Source organism: Sorex araneus, chromosome X (genome assembly GCF_027595985.1).
Source record: "Sorex araneus isolate mSorAra2 chromosome X, mSorAra2.pri, whole genome shotgun sequence".
Taxonomy (NCBI): domain Eukaryota; kingdom Metazoa; phylum Chordata; class Mammalia; order Eulipotyphla; family Soricidae; genus Sorex; species Sorex araneus.
The window spans coordinates 185,604,101-185,618,746 of NC_073313.1; the positions used below are offsets into that span (position 1 = coordinate 185,604,101).

At 37.6% G+C, this 14,646-nt stretch overlaps 1 protein-coding gene across 1 annotated transcript in view; it reads left to right on the top strand.

Moving 5' to 3' along the window:
• Window positions 1-225: 225 nt before the first annotated feature.
• The window catches only part of CNTNAP5 (contactin associated protein family member 5), a 932,137-nt gene continuing 917,716 nt past the window's right edge, over window positions 226-14,646 (top strand). The window contains exon 1 of the mRNA XM_055120538.1: window positions 226-724. Coding sequence (XP_054976513.1) covers window positions 643-724 — 82 coding nt within the window. The 5' untranslated portion in view covers window positions 226-642. The remainder of the gene's footprint in view (window positions 725-14,646) is intronic.

Consider the following 14,646-nt stretch of genomic DNA (forward strand, 5'->3'; position numbering starts at 1 on the left):
GAAAAGGTGGGGGAGAGCAGGAGAGACAGACAGCACGGTTCCTTGACCCCTTTCTCCCTCTCCCCTCCCAGGTAAGCCAAAGCGCACCGCGGCAGCCGGGCAGCCGGGGAGGAAACGCGCCCGAGCGCGGCGAAGACCCGCCCAGGCCGCTCTTATAGGGGAGCGCGGGGCGGGCCCGGCCGGGGGCGGCGCCGCGCGGGCCGACGCGCCTATAAGGAGCTGTCCTCCCGCCGGGTGCTGATTCCAGCTCGCGCGTTCCGCTCGGTGGATGCGGCCGTCCAACAAGCGCGGAGACTGTTACAATTGGGTCTGGGTTTTCACCTTTCAAGGAGGCGGGGGGTTGAGGAGGAGGAGGCGGGCGAGGAAGGCGAGTCCTGCGAGAGGCAGTTGCGGGAGACTCGCTGCAGCTTCAGAGAGGACCTTTGCTTCACCCGTAGCGCTCTGAGCACGGGATGGAGTGAAGCAGCCCGGGCTTTCTCTAAGGGGGGGCGGGAGGGGGTCAGGCGGTGCAGAGGCGAAAGAGAGACAGAGAGAAAGAAGAAGAAGGAGGAGGAGAAGAAGAAAAAGAAGAAGAAGAAGAAGCCGCGTCTGGCGCCTGAGAATTTGGGATCCGTTTGGGAGGTAACCGCGCACCCGGGGGAAATGGATTCTGTACCACGGCTCACCAGCGTTTTCACTTTGCTGTTTTCCGGCTTGTGGCATTTGGGATTAACGGCGACAAATTGTGAGTACCGGGAGCTGGGGACGGGTAGTGAAGTGGGTAACGCCAGCCTTTGGAAAGACACTCAACTGTCCGAGCATGTTCAGTTGCATTTGCTCCTGCCCAGGGAAAGAGGGGGGGTGAATGAATGCTGATCGGTGTGGTTCCATTACTCAAATCATCCCAAAAGTTAGCTAGCATGAACTAGCCCCGTTAGATTTCCCGTCTTTCTTCAATCTCAAAGTTCCAGGAGAAGAAAAGGAGGTTCTTAGCCTTTTGCCAGGGACTTTTTTTTTTTTTTACGTCTGACGGATTTCATCTAGCCATCCCCCCGTCCCCCCCGTCCCCACTGTCCCCTAGAAGGGCCCGGGTTCAGACTGTATACACTGATGACTGAGCTTCCAGGGATAGTGATCCTGCCAGTCAAAGCACTTGGAGACAGAGGCTGGTCTCTGAATGCAGCTGCTTGATATTTGCAGTAAACCCAGTGCTTCATAATACATGGCTTGTAATTCTCCTTTCCGCAGGGGCTCTGCTTGGGGTATCTCCAACCAATGGATATTGGTTATACAGGATTGGGAGTTTTGGCCTAAGAGTCATAGCCCACTGTAGTTAAACAGGATCAATGGCTGCCCCCATTCCAGAAGCAAGAGTTTTAATGCACATTCCACCCCCAAAATATTTGTGCTGAAGAACACATAATGAATATGCACTAACTGTATGCTCTGCTGTCCATGCTCTAAGCTCTGCAAGTGCAGGGCATTTCATTGAATAGGGTGGACACGAGGGATTCGCCAACAGTGCTGTGTATTTAAGGAATTCAGTATGTCAAACTTGAATACATCACCGGAGCTCTCAGAGGTTTACGCTCAATTCTTCAGCTTTCTCTCTAGGCAAAGAAGGGAAGTTTTTCCAGTTCTTGAAACTCCTAAGTGAGAAAGAATGCAAGTAAGCCATCTGTGTTGTTTCTAAAGATGGTTTACAAAGGTCTCTAAAGTTTGGATGCTTGCTCCTCTGTCTGCTAAGCCCACCATGAATCTCAGACTAGTTTAACCTTATTACAACCCTATATAATATATAATGCATATGTATATATAGACATACATATATATAGATATATACATGTGCATATATATCACACATACACACAAACCTACACAAGCTAAACCATTATTGTCAGATAAAAGTAAGAAGATTACTACTACTTCGAGATCTCTACCACACTCTTCACTTTCTTAAATCCAAGAGGATCTTAAACAAGAGATGTTTAACTCAGAATTAAGTCCTTTAATGACTGGAGAAGTGCTATTTCATGGAAAATCCAAAGGAAAGCTAATACTTTAATGTGTGGTTGACATCTTTGGAGACTGGGAATCTATTGTTGGTGGTAACACATTGTAGAAATTGTATTAAAGTTTGTATCCAAAGAGATCACTTTAAGAGGTCAACTACTCTAAAAGATCCAAATGGTCTTAGCTTAGAAATTATTTTAGGGAGTAGATAGGAACAGTTTAGAATCTGCTATTTTTCCTCCTCCTATTACACCTCCCTCTTCCTGCTCTTGTCTTTTTTTTTTCTTATTTTAAGTGGAATGATTTCCATGGTGCTTCCAAAAAAATAAAATCTAAGTAGTTTTAGAAAAGCATGGAGCAAACTAGACTCTGTCTCTTGGACCGCTAGAGGTCAGTATCATCCTAGTGATGCAAAGGTGTGGCCGGAAAATAGCTGGTTTGTTTCACACATTTGCCTACCTGAAAATATTTTTTGAAAATTCAGTGATGGAATGAGGAATAAATAAATAAATAAATAATTCTGTACAGGAATATAGCAAACTGTATAGATTTGTAGTTCTTTGCTTGGTACTTTTCCCTTTTTCTTAAGAGCAAAAAAAATATTTAAAAACTGTCCAATATCATTTTCTGTGAACTAATTGAAGCATGGTCAATATGTTATAATTATTCTCCAAACCCTTGAGTGGCATGTATGTAAGGTTCATACTTATAATTGATGATGTAACAATGAAGCTGATTCTGAATATTTATAGTAAACTTTGTGATGATGAGTTTTATTATTTCATCAGTGACTGTTTAATTAACTCCATTTACATTCAACATTTCAATCAATTGTATGTAAATTTCTAAATTATTTGGGTTTATTGTTATAAATAATAATAATATATGTTTATATTATGCAGACAAAATGTATTTGTTCAGCGAACAATAGAATACCAGAAGAAAATCATTTCTGAACTCAGTACATCATAATAGTCTTTAGGATTTGTAATACAGAAGCTCTAAGAAATATAAATTAATATTCTCCAATTCTTCCAGGTTTTCTATTTTCTACATGCTTTATACATTTAATATAGGGCATTGATTTACCATTTATAAACTATTCATTAACATTTAGGAGTAGATATTAAATAAGATACATTTCTTTTCAATCCATTTCCCTAAGTTTTTTTATTACTTGAAGAAACTATTTTTCTCAAGACTATTCCTGCTATATTTAAATTAATATTTTATATAATTTATTATTTTAATATTAAAATAAATTATTAACCAAAACTTCTCCATGACATCTAGAATCACGGCAAACTTTGTTCAATTAAAACATAACTTTTAGTGGTTGGTTTCCATTATTTTAATAATGTTTTATTAATTGTGTTTGTAGAATGTATATCAAGTAAATACAAGATTATTTCCTCATAATCTGACCAAAATGTTATAATTTACCTGCAAGGGATAAATGACTTCTTGTCCAATTGTAGGTTTTATATATTTCTAATTAAATAAAATTAGAATAAAGTCAGGTTAGAGGTCCAACTACTGTGTGGACGTTATGAATCTTTGCATAGAATGTAATTATCCAAAAGTAATAGAAACCTGGAAATTCCCTCATTTCAGATTTTCAGGATATTAAATAGTTATAACACTTCCTCTGGGTTTATCCTGAGGGAATTTGTTAATTTCAAATGTAGATATGATAGGCCAGTATTACATGAAAAACCATTTTAGATATATCAGATTCTATAAGCCAAAAAGATATAATTTAAGTTGATAGCTGACTTAAGTGAAACCAGAAGTTTGAAATGCTACAGTTTTATAATCCAGTTATGCCATAACTAAAATGTCAAATGCTCATCAGACTGTCCTTGATCACATGCTTAGGTATTAAGCAGCAGTTGAGGAAACTGATAGATAATATACTGGGTAGGGCAATTGCTGACTTTGATTCAATTCCCAGCACCACATACTTCGCCACCAAGAGTCACACCAGAGGTGAGGACCTGAGCACAGAACCAGGAATAAGTCCAGAGCACCACTGAGAGTGCCCCCAACACAAAAATAAAACAAAAGCAACAATTGAGAAATTTTTATATTCCCAGTAGAACAAGTGGTTATTTAACTGAGGACATTCCTTAGATAATAGCTTCATTGGAAAAGTATTATAACATGATAACTTGTATTCAGAAGATGCATATAATGCATGAAGCCCTTACCTAAACACTAGTCACTTTATATTTAACAATAAACAAATGGTGTATGATTAGGAAGTGCACTTATCTTGACTGCCATACATCTGAGATTTTTGTTTTCTTTTGCTTTTTTCCCCCTCCTCATTAGTTTTGGTGAAAAAACAACCCAAAAACTTGGTTTTAGTTTTTTCATTACAGTTCATTTAAAATATAATTGTCATTCCTACTCATAAAGATCTTCAAATAAGGAGAGGCATTGTCTTAAGTTATGTGAAGCTTATATACAAGCTCAATCAGTACGTAATACAAAGAAAGATCCAGCTGATTTTAAGCAAGAAAATGTTTGCAGTTTACTTACTGTGACATTAGCGTAGCATACTTGAACAGTCATGTAATGCTCCTTTGGAAGTGTCCTAAAGAGTTTCCTGTAGTTGAATGGGAAATCCATAAGAATTCTTTCCCCTTTCTCTTCCCATTGTTTTGCATCTTCAAAGGCAGATTTACATTCTGTAATAGAAAAATGTGAATGAAATCTAGACTAGTCATTTTTACAAAAGGATACAGAGGAAAGTTGTGCATTATGAATTAACTATGTGACTCTTCTTAATAATGAATGACTGTTCTCTAAATTGCATTTTTTTTCTATTCCTCTTTAAAAATTTTCATTTTTTAAAAATTGAATCACTGTAAGATATACAGTTAGAGTAGATATCTTCTTATCTCTTTTCTCTTCCCAATCGACTTTTCTTTATTTAATGGGATCCAGTTTTCCTTTGCAACTACTCAGTACCCATTTGTTACAATACAGAGTAATGTTATAGCATTTGAAATGAACCCAAAACCGTTGCATGGTAAACTGAAGTCCATTAGCTTATATGTAAGAAGTCTATTAAATATATCCTATTTATACACCGTTAATTATCCTGCTATACTGGAAGGTGGAATCTACTTACTGGAAAGACCAGAACACAGTAATTATTTCCTCAACAGGAGTTTATTGTGAAGCTTCAGTGCATTCATTTGTAGCCAATAATGACATTTTTAATTTATAAGAGAATCTGTCTTTATTTATCAGAACTCTGACACTTTCTGCCTGGTGTCTTGTAAATATTATAGATTTTTTCTTATTATCTTTGTATAATGAGTCAAGAAATTGGGACAAACAATTATCAAAATTCTAATTCATCATAGTGTGTTTTTACCTTTGACTACTGATGTTACCCATTGGTCATCCACTGGTCATTCCATTTGGACTTTTCTGGGTGACTATAGTAAAAACTTGAGGGAAAAGAACAAATATCAGATGATTTCCCTTACCTGTGGTATATAGAAATATGGGGCAAAGGAATGGAAGGTATCAAATGATGGAAAAGTCTTGATCCTGAATTACAGAACTGAGAATGTCAAGTGAGGACTGGTGGAGGGTGGGTGTATGTGTGTGGGGGGAGGGAGGGTGGGATGTGGGGGTTAGGTGCAGGTGGTGGAGAAATGATGCAGGACTGATGTAACATAACAAAACTGGTCTAGTGTCTTGGGCACTTCATTGAAGTGAGGTGAGGTAACTATTTTCATCAAAATTAAGCAAGTTCCCAGAAAGATAGTACAATGTGTTGGGCACTTGCCTTGCATGTGACCAACCTGACTTCAATTTCCAGTCATTACATATGGTCCTCTGAGCCAGGCCGGATTGATTCCTAAGTGCAAAGCCAGAGTAACCCCTAAACAATGCCGTGTGTGGCTCCAAAACAAAAAGTAAATAAATAAGAACAAGCCACCTAAACATGTTAAAACTATTGTAGACATATGGCCCGCATTAAAATAATTAAATACCGTTCAAGGTAAGTTTGCCAAGGAGGTGGGTGTATGGGTAGGAAGGAATTTTGAGACATTGGTGGAAGGATTCTGATAATAGTGGGGGTATGGAATTGGAAGATATTATAACTGAAATTCTATTGCAATGTAAATCATTGTATTTAAATGAAAACTGTAAAGAAAAAGGTGCTTCAAAAGAAATGTTGAGGGAATAGTTCATACGGTTTCAACACATGCTTTACATGAAAGAAACCCAATTCTGGACCTTTGATTCACAGTACTGCATCATCCCTTGAGCACAACTGAGAGTGATCCTGAGCACCGAGACAGAAGGAACCTCTGAGAACATATATCATGTTCCACAAACAAGCAAAATAATTTATGAAGTTTATGACACCTCTCTTACAGTATTACAAACATGTAGATGTACCCTCCAAGTTGTATTGGCATCAGCTGCATGGCGTCATGTCTTGTTAAATATATAAATATCAAACTGAACCTTATCAATGAAATAAAATATATGAATGCCTTTCCCACTGTGGGGATGCTATGATTTTTGCCTAATATGCTAAATTTCATCTCCACCATTCCTCCCACATCTCTAAATCTGGAAATTTATGAAATGCTCTCACAATTCACAAAATAATATTTTATCTTCTTGCATTTATCCTCATAATCTTTCTCCTCAATCTAGCATTTTTCTTTTTCTCTCACATTCTCCTAACTAGACAGACCACACTCTGACTAGCGTCTATGCCACCATTTGGACATTTTCTTCTAACTCCTATATATTTTGTATATTTTATTTTAATACTGTGCACACATAATATAAATATGTTCTCTAGGTTGTGTCAATTGTCCAAATAAATCACAATTGTATTTCCATAGCTATTCACATTGTATATGAACATCTACATTTAATATAAAACTCTGGACAAATGCATGCCTTATTGAATGAATGGTTTCTAAATACAGATTTTCATTTGTAAACACAAAATACTTACATGGCCCTCTTGGAATCATTTTTATTTATTTCTTATGTAGTTTTAATTAACAAGTTTTACTGTTTGGGAAATGTCAAAAAGATGTTAATATGAACTGTAATGTGAAAGGACAAGAGTTCAGATCTTTTGATTGTGTATAACTGAAGATGACCTCAATATTCAAACAAGTGCATGACTTAATTGTCAAGATTATCTTATTCATGTGTCAACTGATTCTTTGTCTTCAACAGAGATATCCTTTCAGTACATCCGATCTCAGCATCAAGTTTGGGCTAATTGTACAGATTTCTTTCACAGTATTATTAAGCATTTCTTATATGGTTCGCTTATAGGGAATGCTTATATGTTGTCACATAATCTGTTATGTTATCAGGGATCACTTATGGCAGTTGTCATAAAATATGTTGTCATAAAATCTGTGTAGCACACAGTTTTTGTATGAGATGGAAAGGTTTGAGTTATATTCAATGAATTTCAGTAGTAAATTAATAAAGAATTGTCTATTAGAAACCTATCATATTATCCTGAACACATTATTCTGTGTCTCTGATATCTTCATTTTAAACTATTATTAGGAGATTAAGTGCTTATGGTTTGTCTTTGTAACTCAAAATTGAAAAAAAGTTTTTGATAAAATGATTACCATTATTTTCAGGAGGAGGAAGTTTTTATATAGTTATCAGAGCCTGATGGTGGCCACTTCAAAGTGATCTTTGGTCAATCTGGGAGAGAGTTCAAAGTGAGGGCCTTAGGACATGGAGCTACTAAAGCCCATGTATATAGTACCTGGACCACTAGGGTCGCACATGGTGGTGCTTGCTTGATGGTGACAGGGTGGAGGGCATTTGGTGCCAATGTTTAAACTTGGGTCCCTGTGCATCCAAGACATTTGCCAATGACTACTGAGTCATGTCTCTAGTCCCAGGTCCTCTGTTTTAAACTCATTTCCCTAGAAAGATAGAGTATGGGGATATAGTTTATGATCTCAAGGTCTTTCGTACATTAATAGACAGAAAAAATAATCTGTAATCATGTAAATGCTATAACAACGAGAAGCAGAAAATGTAATATAAAGTATAAGGATTAAGGCTCTTGATTCATGTGTCCTGCTCCAATTCATTCCCCTGTGTTGTGTGGTCTCAGAGCACCTCTGAGAGTGACCCTAGAACATAGAGCCGGGAGCACCACTGGATGTGGCCCCAAAACAGCCCAAGATAAAAAGAAATATCGAAATGACTGGGACATCAAGGCAAACCTTTTGATGTCAAGTGAAATTTACACTAAGCTATAAAGTCATGGCCACAGAGATAAGACAGTAGGTAGGGTGCTTGCTTTGCAAAGGCCAAACCAGATTTGATCCCCTGCCTCTCCCACCAGAAAGTATCCTGTGCTCACAAGAGTAAACCCTGAGTATAGAGCAAGTTGTCAGCCCTGAGTACAGATGTCTGTGGCCTCAAAACATAGCAAAATTAAATTAAGGTCAAACTGAACAAGCTGAAGAAATAAAGTTATGGAAGATTATCACCAGTTTTCTACTAAGATGGCATGAGATAGAGGAGCGATAGAGTCACTGCATGAAGGAAGAGGAGATTTATGAAATAATTTTGGGACTGGAGAGAGTTAAAAGGGTAAAATATCTGCCTTACGTGTGTCCGACCTGGATTTTGTCTTTGATACTGTGTATGTTCCCCCTGAGTACCACCAGGAGTGTTTCCTAATCAATTACTGAGCCAGGAGTAATCCTTGTGGAGCATATCCAAGAGTGCTCCACCCCCTGCCCCTGCCCAAAAGTAACTGAGGAACATGTAGAATGATAGTCTTTTTTTTGGGTGTTGGTTACACCTGGCAAAGCATATCCACAGGTGTTACTCCTGGCTTTGCACTCAGGAATTACTCCTGGTGTTGCTCAGGGGAACATATGTGGTGCTGGAAATTGAACACAGGTTGGCCATGTGCAAGGCAAATACCATACCTGCTGTACTATCACACCAGCCCCTAAAATGATATTCTTTTATTCTTATTTTTAAACTATGGACACTTACTGAATTGTTTTGTAGTGTAAATAAGTAACACATACTCAGTGTAGATTTAAAATGAAACATTCTCTGGTAAGAGAAACCTAATTGAGCAAAAGTAGTGCACGAAACTCAGTTAAAAGACAATTACCATGACTCAAATTATTATTAATGGTGGTTTAAATAAGGATCTGTCAGGATATGCAAATGTTACAGAGAACAGAAAGAAAATAATGCCAACCATATTCAATACATAGAGTTCTACAGAATAGTAAACTTACAGAAGGCACAGATTTGTGGTTAAAATATATTCTAGGCCAAGAGAACTGCTCAATGGTTGGAAGCTTGCCACAAGAGTCTGGGTGGTGAAAGACAGTTAGATAGGGCAGGGACTAGTTTGACATCTAGTATGACATTTTGTAAATGAACTGAATGTTGGAAGTAGGTAAAGGGATATACCTGATAACCTTCTAGGTATTACATCGCAAATCTTTATGGCATTATAAACCATAATGCTTAAAGGAAAGAGAGAGAAAGAGAAAAGTGTCTAGCATAGAGGCAGGCAGGGGTGAAGGCAGGAGGGAAACTAGACATTGGAATTGTGGGAAATGGGAAATGTGTTTAGGGATGGGTATTGGAACTTTATATGATTGAAACCCAATCATGAACAGCTTCATAACTCTGTACCTAACTGTGATTCAATTTGAAAAATGGAAATAAATCAAAGATATTCTAGGACCAGAGTCATAGTACAGTGGGTAGTGTGTTGCCTGGCATATAGCAAACCTGGGACTGATCTCTGGCATCACCTGTTGTCCTGCCACACTGCCAAGAGTGATCCCTTTGTGCAGAGCCAGGAGTAAGCCCTGAGCACACCACTGGGTGTAACCCAAACAGCAAAAACAAAAATATATTCTAAGCTGCTCTCATTGTTTTTGATAAATTAGGGCTCTAGTTTGTGGAAAAGGTGCTCAGTTTTCCGAAATGAGGTTTTTCTCTGGCAATGTCAAACCACCATATTCTCAGTGTGATATATTTCATATTTGTATGACACCATATAGCATATGTTGTTGGTATCCATCATCCTGATGCATTTTAATCTGTAAATTATGTGGATTTTTTTTGTCAGCTGAGTAAGAAGTAGTCATTAAGAAATGTGTAATTAAACCACAACATCCCTGTTCTCATTCCCTCTCTTGCAGGGGCATAAAATAGAAATCATGACAATTATCAGTGGTTGCAAAGTGGAAAGAGAAATAAGGAGAAGTTGGGTGTGCCATGTTGATTTGCTATCATTGATAATTGATTTGCTGGCATAAATTCCATGTCTCTACATTTCTAATTGCTTTTGTGCATATTCTTGCGGGTTGATTAATGCCATCTGTTCACTGGATCAGTGGAATTGATTGAGTTTTAAAGGATGACAACAGTAATGTTGAAGATAGAAAATGAAGGGAAATGCCAAAACACCACTCATGATATATTTTATTTTTAACTCTCTATCATTGGCAGCAAAGATATTCCTCTGAAGACAGTCCAAAGCAAATAGCAGTCTAAAGAGCTTTGTAACAGACAGATGCTTGTAGGTGTCAGTCGAGGCCACCGTTTGCTGAATATATATTCAGTAATCTCCCCTCTTTCCACTCACTTTCTCTCCCTTTCTTTCCAAAGCCTGATCTTTGTCATGTGACCATGTATTTTAGGTGCTGCCAATGGCTGTGCCCTGAGCTGAGGATTGTGGCAAATATGCAAACAGAAGAGAAGAAAATGTGTGTTGGTTGTCAGTACTGCCTTGCTAAGTCATGTGGGCATAATGGCCAAATGTGAATCCTCCCATTAATGCTTATTGTGAGGGCAGATTTAACAAGGATGTGCCACCCACAAGGAATTTTCAAAAGCTGATGACTTCCAGCTCCCCCACCCATCTGTCCCCAAACAATTCTTCTGTCAACTCCAATAATCCTGAGTCTTTAAACATGAAGGGGAAAGCCTTTCAGTTCAAAGAGATAAACTTTAAAACACAGAACCCCACTGGAATTAAAAAAAAAAGGAATGTAAATCAATATTGAACTATACTTGTCCAAAAACAAAGTACTTACTAGATTTTAAATATGTATCTATTATGGCCATATCTAAAATATGACCTATTTTGTGTAAACTGTGCAGGATACATGTTTTTTAATAATTATGCCAGGGGGATCAGCCAGATATATAGTTCAAAGAGCCAGAGGATTTGACTGCATGTGGCTAAATGATATCCTGAGCACCCAACCGTTATTAGTACCTGGGCAGCAATGGTTTCACAAAACCTGGGTGTTTGTGTTTTATTACTAATGAGCTTAAAGTGAAATTCTTTCAAAATCAATTATAAAACTAAATAAAAAATCAGGGTGAAATAACTCTAGTTCCATTCTAAAGGGGAAAAATGAAATCATTGACTGCCTCTGTGTCCGGATAATCAGAAATTTAATTGATTGCAAAAAGCATATGTAACTTTTTGCTTTTTACTTCCACTCTGGACTGTAGTGATTGCACAGCCGGTAGGGCATTTGCCTTGCATGCAGCCGACCCGGGTTTGATTCCTCCATCTCTCTCAGAGAGACTGGCAAGCTACTGAGGGTTTCCTGCTCATACAGAAGAGCCTGGCAAGCTACCTGTGGCATATTCAATATGCCAAAAACAGTAACAACAAGTCTCACAATGGAGACGTTACTGGTGACCGCTCTACAAATCGATGAACAACAAGATGACAGTGCTACAGTGACAGTGCTACTTCCACTCCACCATCTAAAGGAGTATGGGCAGAACTGGGATTTATCTGATAGAGAAATCTGAATGTCTGGCTTTCTGACTTGAATGCAGGGAAGTGTCTTTATATGACTGTTTCTGCACTTTATTCAGTGAGCTGACTTATAGAAAAATACAGAGAGTCTGGTGAGAAAGGAAATAATTAAGGAGCACATCCTCTACAGAATGAGGAAGAGGCCCTTGGAGAAGATGTCGGTGTGATGTAGGAAATATCCTTGAATAGACCTTGAGAAAATCAGTGTGGAGATGGGTTTGAATGAAGAGTTTTCACTGCCCTATGATATGTATAAGTAAACTGTGAAGGTTGATAAAACTGCATTTCCTTTCTTATCCTAATGGAGTTTGCTTTTGTGAAATGAATAGTTCAAGTGCTTTTTGACTCTTAATGTTGAGTTAAAAATCAACTGCTGGTATAATGACTAATAAACTATAAATTCTTATTCTACAACAAAGGCTTCATTCTTCCATTTGGAAAAAAATACTTAAGAAAAGACCACCATACATTTATTTCTTGATTTACCAGAGACCTTTTCTATTAAATAACAATTGATGAATGAAAAAGATTGAGATTATATCCAGATATCTCCATAAATAATAATAGAAAGATGCATTACTCCAAAACAAAGCATTATGTTTTCAAAACAAATCACGGCACTGGGGCTACTCTATTTTATTCTATTCTTGCTCACTTTAAAAAACAGTTTATGCTTCCCAAGTCCTTTCTCTCCAACATTTTTCTCCTTCACCCAGTTTGCTCTTTTTTTTTCCTTTTTGGGTCACACCCGGTGATACTCAGGGTTTACTCCTGGCTCTGCATCCACGAATTACTCCTGGCGGTTCTCGGGGGAACAATGTGGGATGTTGAGAATGGAACATCGAACATCGACCTCGTCAGCCACATGCAAGGCAATCGCCCTAACTGCTATGTTATCTCTCCAGCCCCCAGTGTGCCCTTTTTAACTGTACATTTTTATTCCTATTTCCGCTGCTCTTTCTTATTCTTTCTTTTTTCTTAATTTCATTTCCCTTCTCTCAGTTTTGTCTCCCTTCCTACACTTTTCTTATTGCAACATTCACAAAAATTTTGATTTATGTTTAATGGTGAAAGATAGATTTTTCAAACTTTTCATTAATGTACTGTTCACTAGGAAAAAAATAAAAACCAACATGAGAATCCAGGAGATTCTAAGAGCTCAGATTTAACTAGCCACTAAAGTGTTTGACATTTTAAATTTTATATTAAATGCAAGACAAATTTGCATCTTTCTCCATATTTTACTCATGTATGTATTGTGAATTATATATATGTAATTGAAGATTGCCAAATCTTCAATTAGCAATTGATTTGTTTAAGTCAAGATAGAAAGTCACCTATAGGGACTCAGACCTTAATCTTTAGACACTCCTTGCATATGCCTTCCACTCATGCGTTACTTACTTCCATAAATAAACTCTTATTACTTATGTCTTCTATATAAAGAGAAAAATCTTGACTCTCCTCTCATATTGGAACAACACATATAATCTTTCCCCATCACCTGTGTTCCATCTATAAGCTGCAGACTGTGATTATTATGATAGATATAAAGAATTTACCAATTCATAGGAGAAGGGATTCTGTAAACTTACACTCTGAATAGAAACAGAGTTTTTTGGGGAAAGGAGAAATAGTATATCAGGTAGGGCATTTGATTTGCACACGACTGACCAAGATTTGATCCCCAGCATCCTATGTGATCCAGGGAGCACCTACAAGACTGATTCCTAACTGCAAGGCCAGTACTAACCCCTGAGCATCCCTTAATATGGCACCCCAAAGAAACAAACAAAAGTACAAAAAGAAAGAGTTTTCTGGAAGGACTCTGGGCAAGAGTCTGCTCAGTCCCACTCAGAGGCTGTGCAGCACTCACTGCAGTCATCTGGCAACATTCTGCCATTTCCATGAGTTTCTTTTTGTGTGAAAGAGCTCTGCCAGGTTATAGGATTGAGGTCAACAAGGGCAGTTACTTTCTGATTGCAGACAGGCTGAGCTCACCAGTATATTAAAAAAGAGATTAATGCCTCTCATTCTATAACAATCAGGAAACTTTTGACACAATCAACAGAAATAAAACCAGAAGATTGGAATTCAGGAACACAGATCAAGTTAAGTGATGTGTTTTGCCATTGGTGAGGTTCCAAATCTACACTCCATACTTGAATGTTATCAATGAGATCCCATTCCCCTCCTCACTGTAGGTCAACAGAATAGTTAGTCTCACTCCCATTCTAGAGTAAGAATTCCCTAACATAGATGGGTAGATATTTTACCCAAGATCAAATAACTAATTAGCTAATAGGAAATCAATTTGGAGTTCTAATGCCTTTTACTGAGACTCCAATATTTATATTTGTATAGAGATATAGAAATATATAGTGAATATATAATATGTAAAGTTATATATATATATATATTTATCTTTGCATGCATTTTTTTAAACCCAAGCCTAATAATGAGCTATTTCCAAACTCAAGGAGATACTTATCATTGCAGAGGTAGTTCTTCTATCTAAATCAGAATGAGGAAAGTCTTATCTCTCCAGAACTACTGATTATCCAATGTATAGGTCATCTATTTTGACCTCATAAACTATCCTTTTTCCATACTTAGACAAGCAGTGTTGTCTCAATATGTCATATGTCTATGACAAGCAGTCTTTTTAGGTCTGAATTGCCATTTGTAAATGTTGGTCGAACTATTTATTTAATCTTGTACTATCAATCTATAATAACTGAATTTCATGTCTTTCACTAATGGCCTTGTGGATTCCACAATCACTGCTAATATTG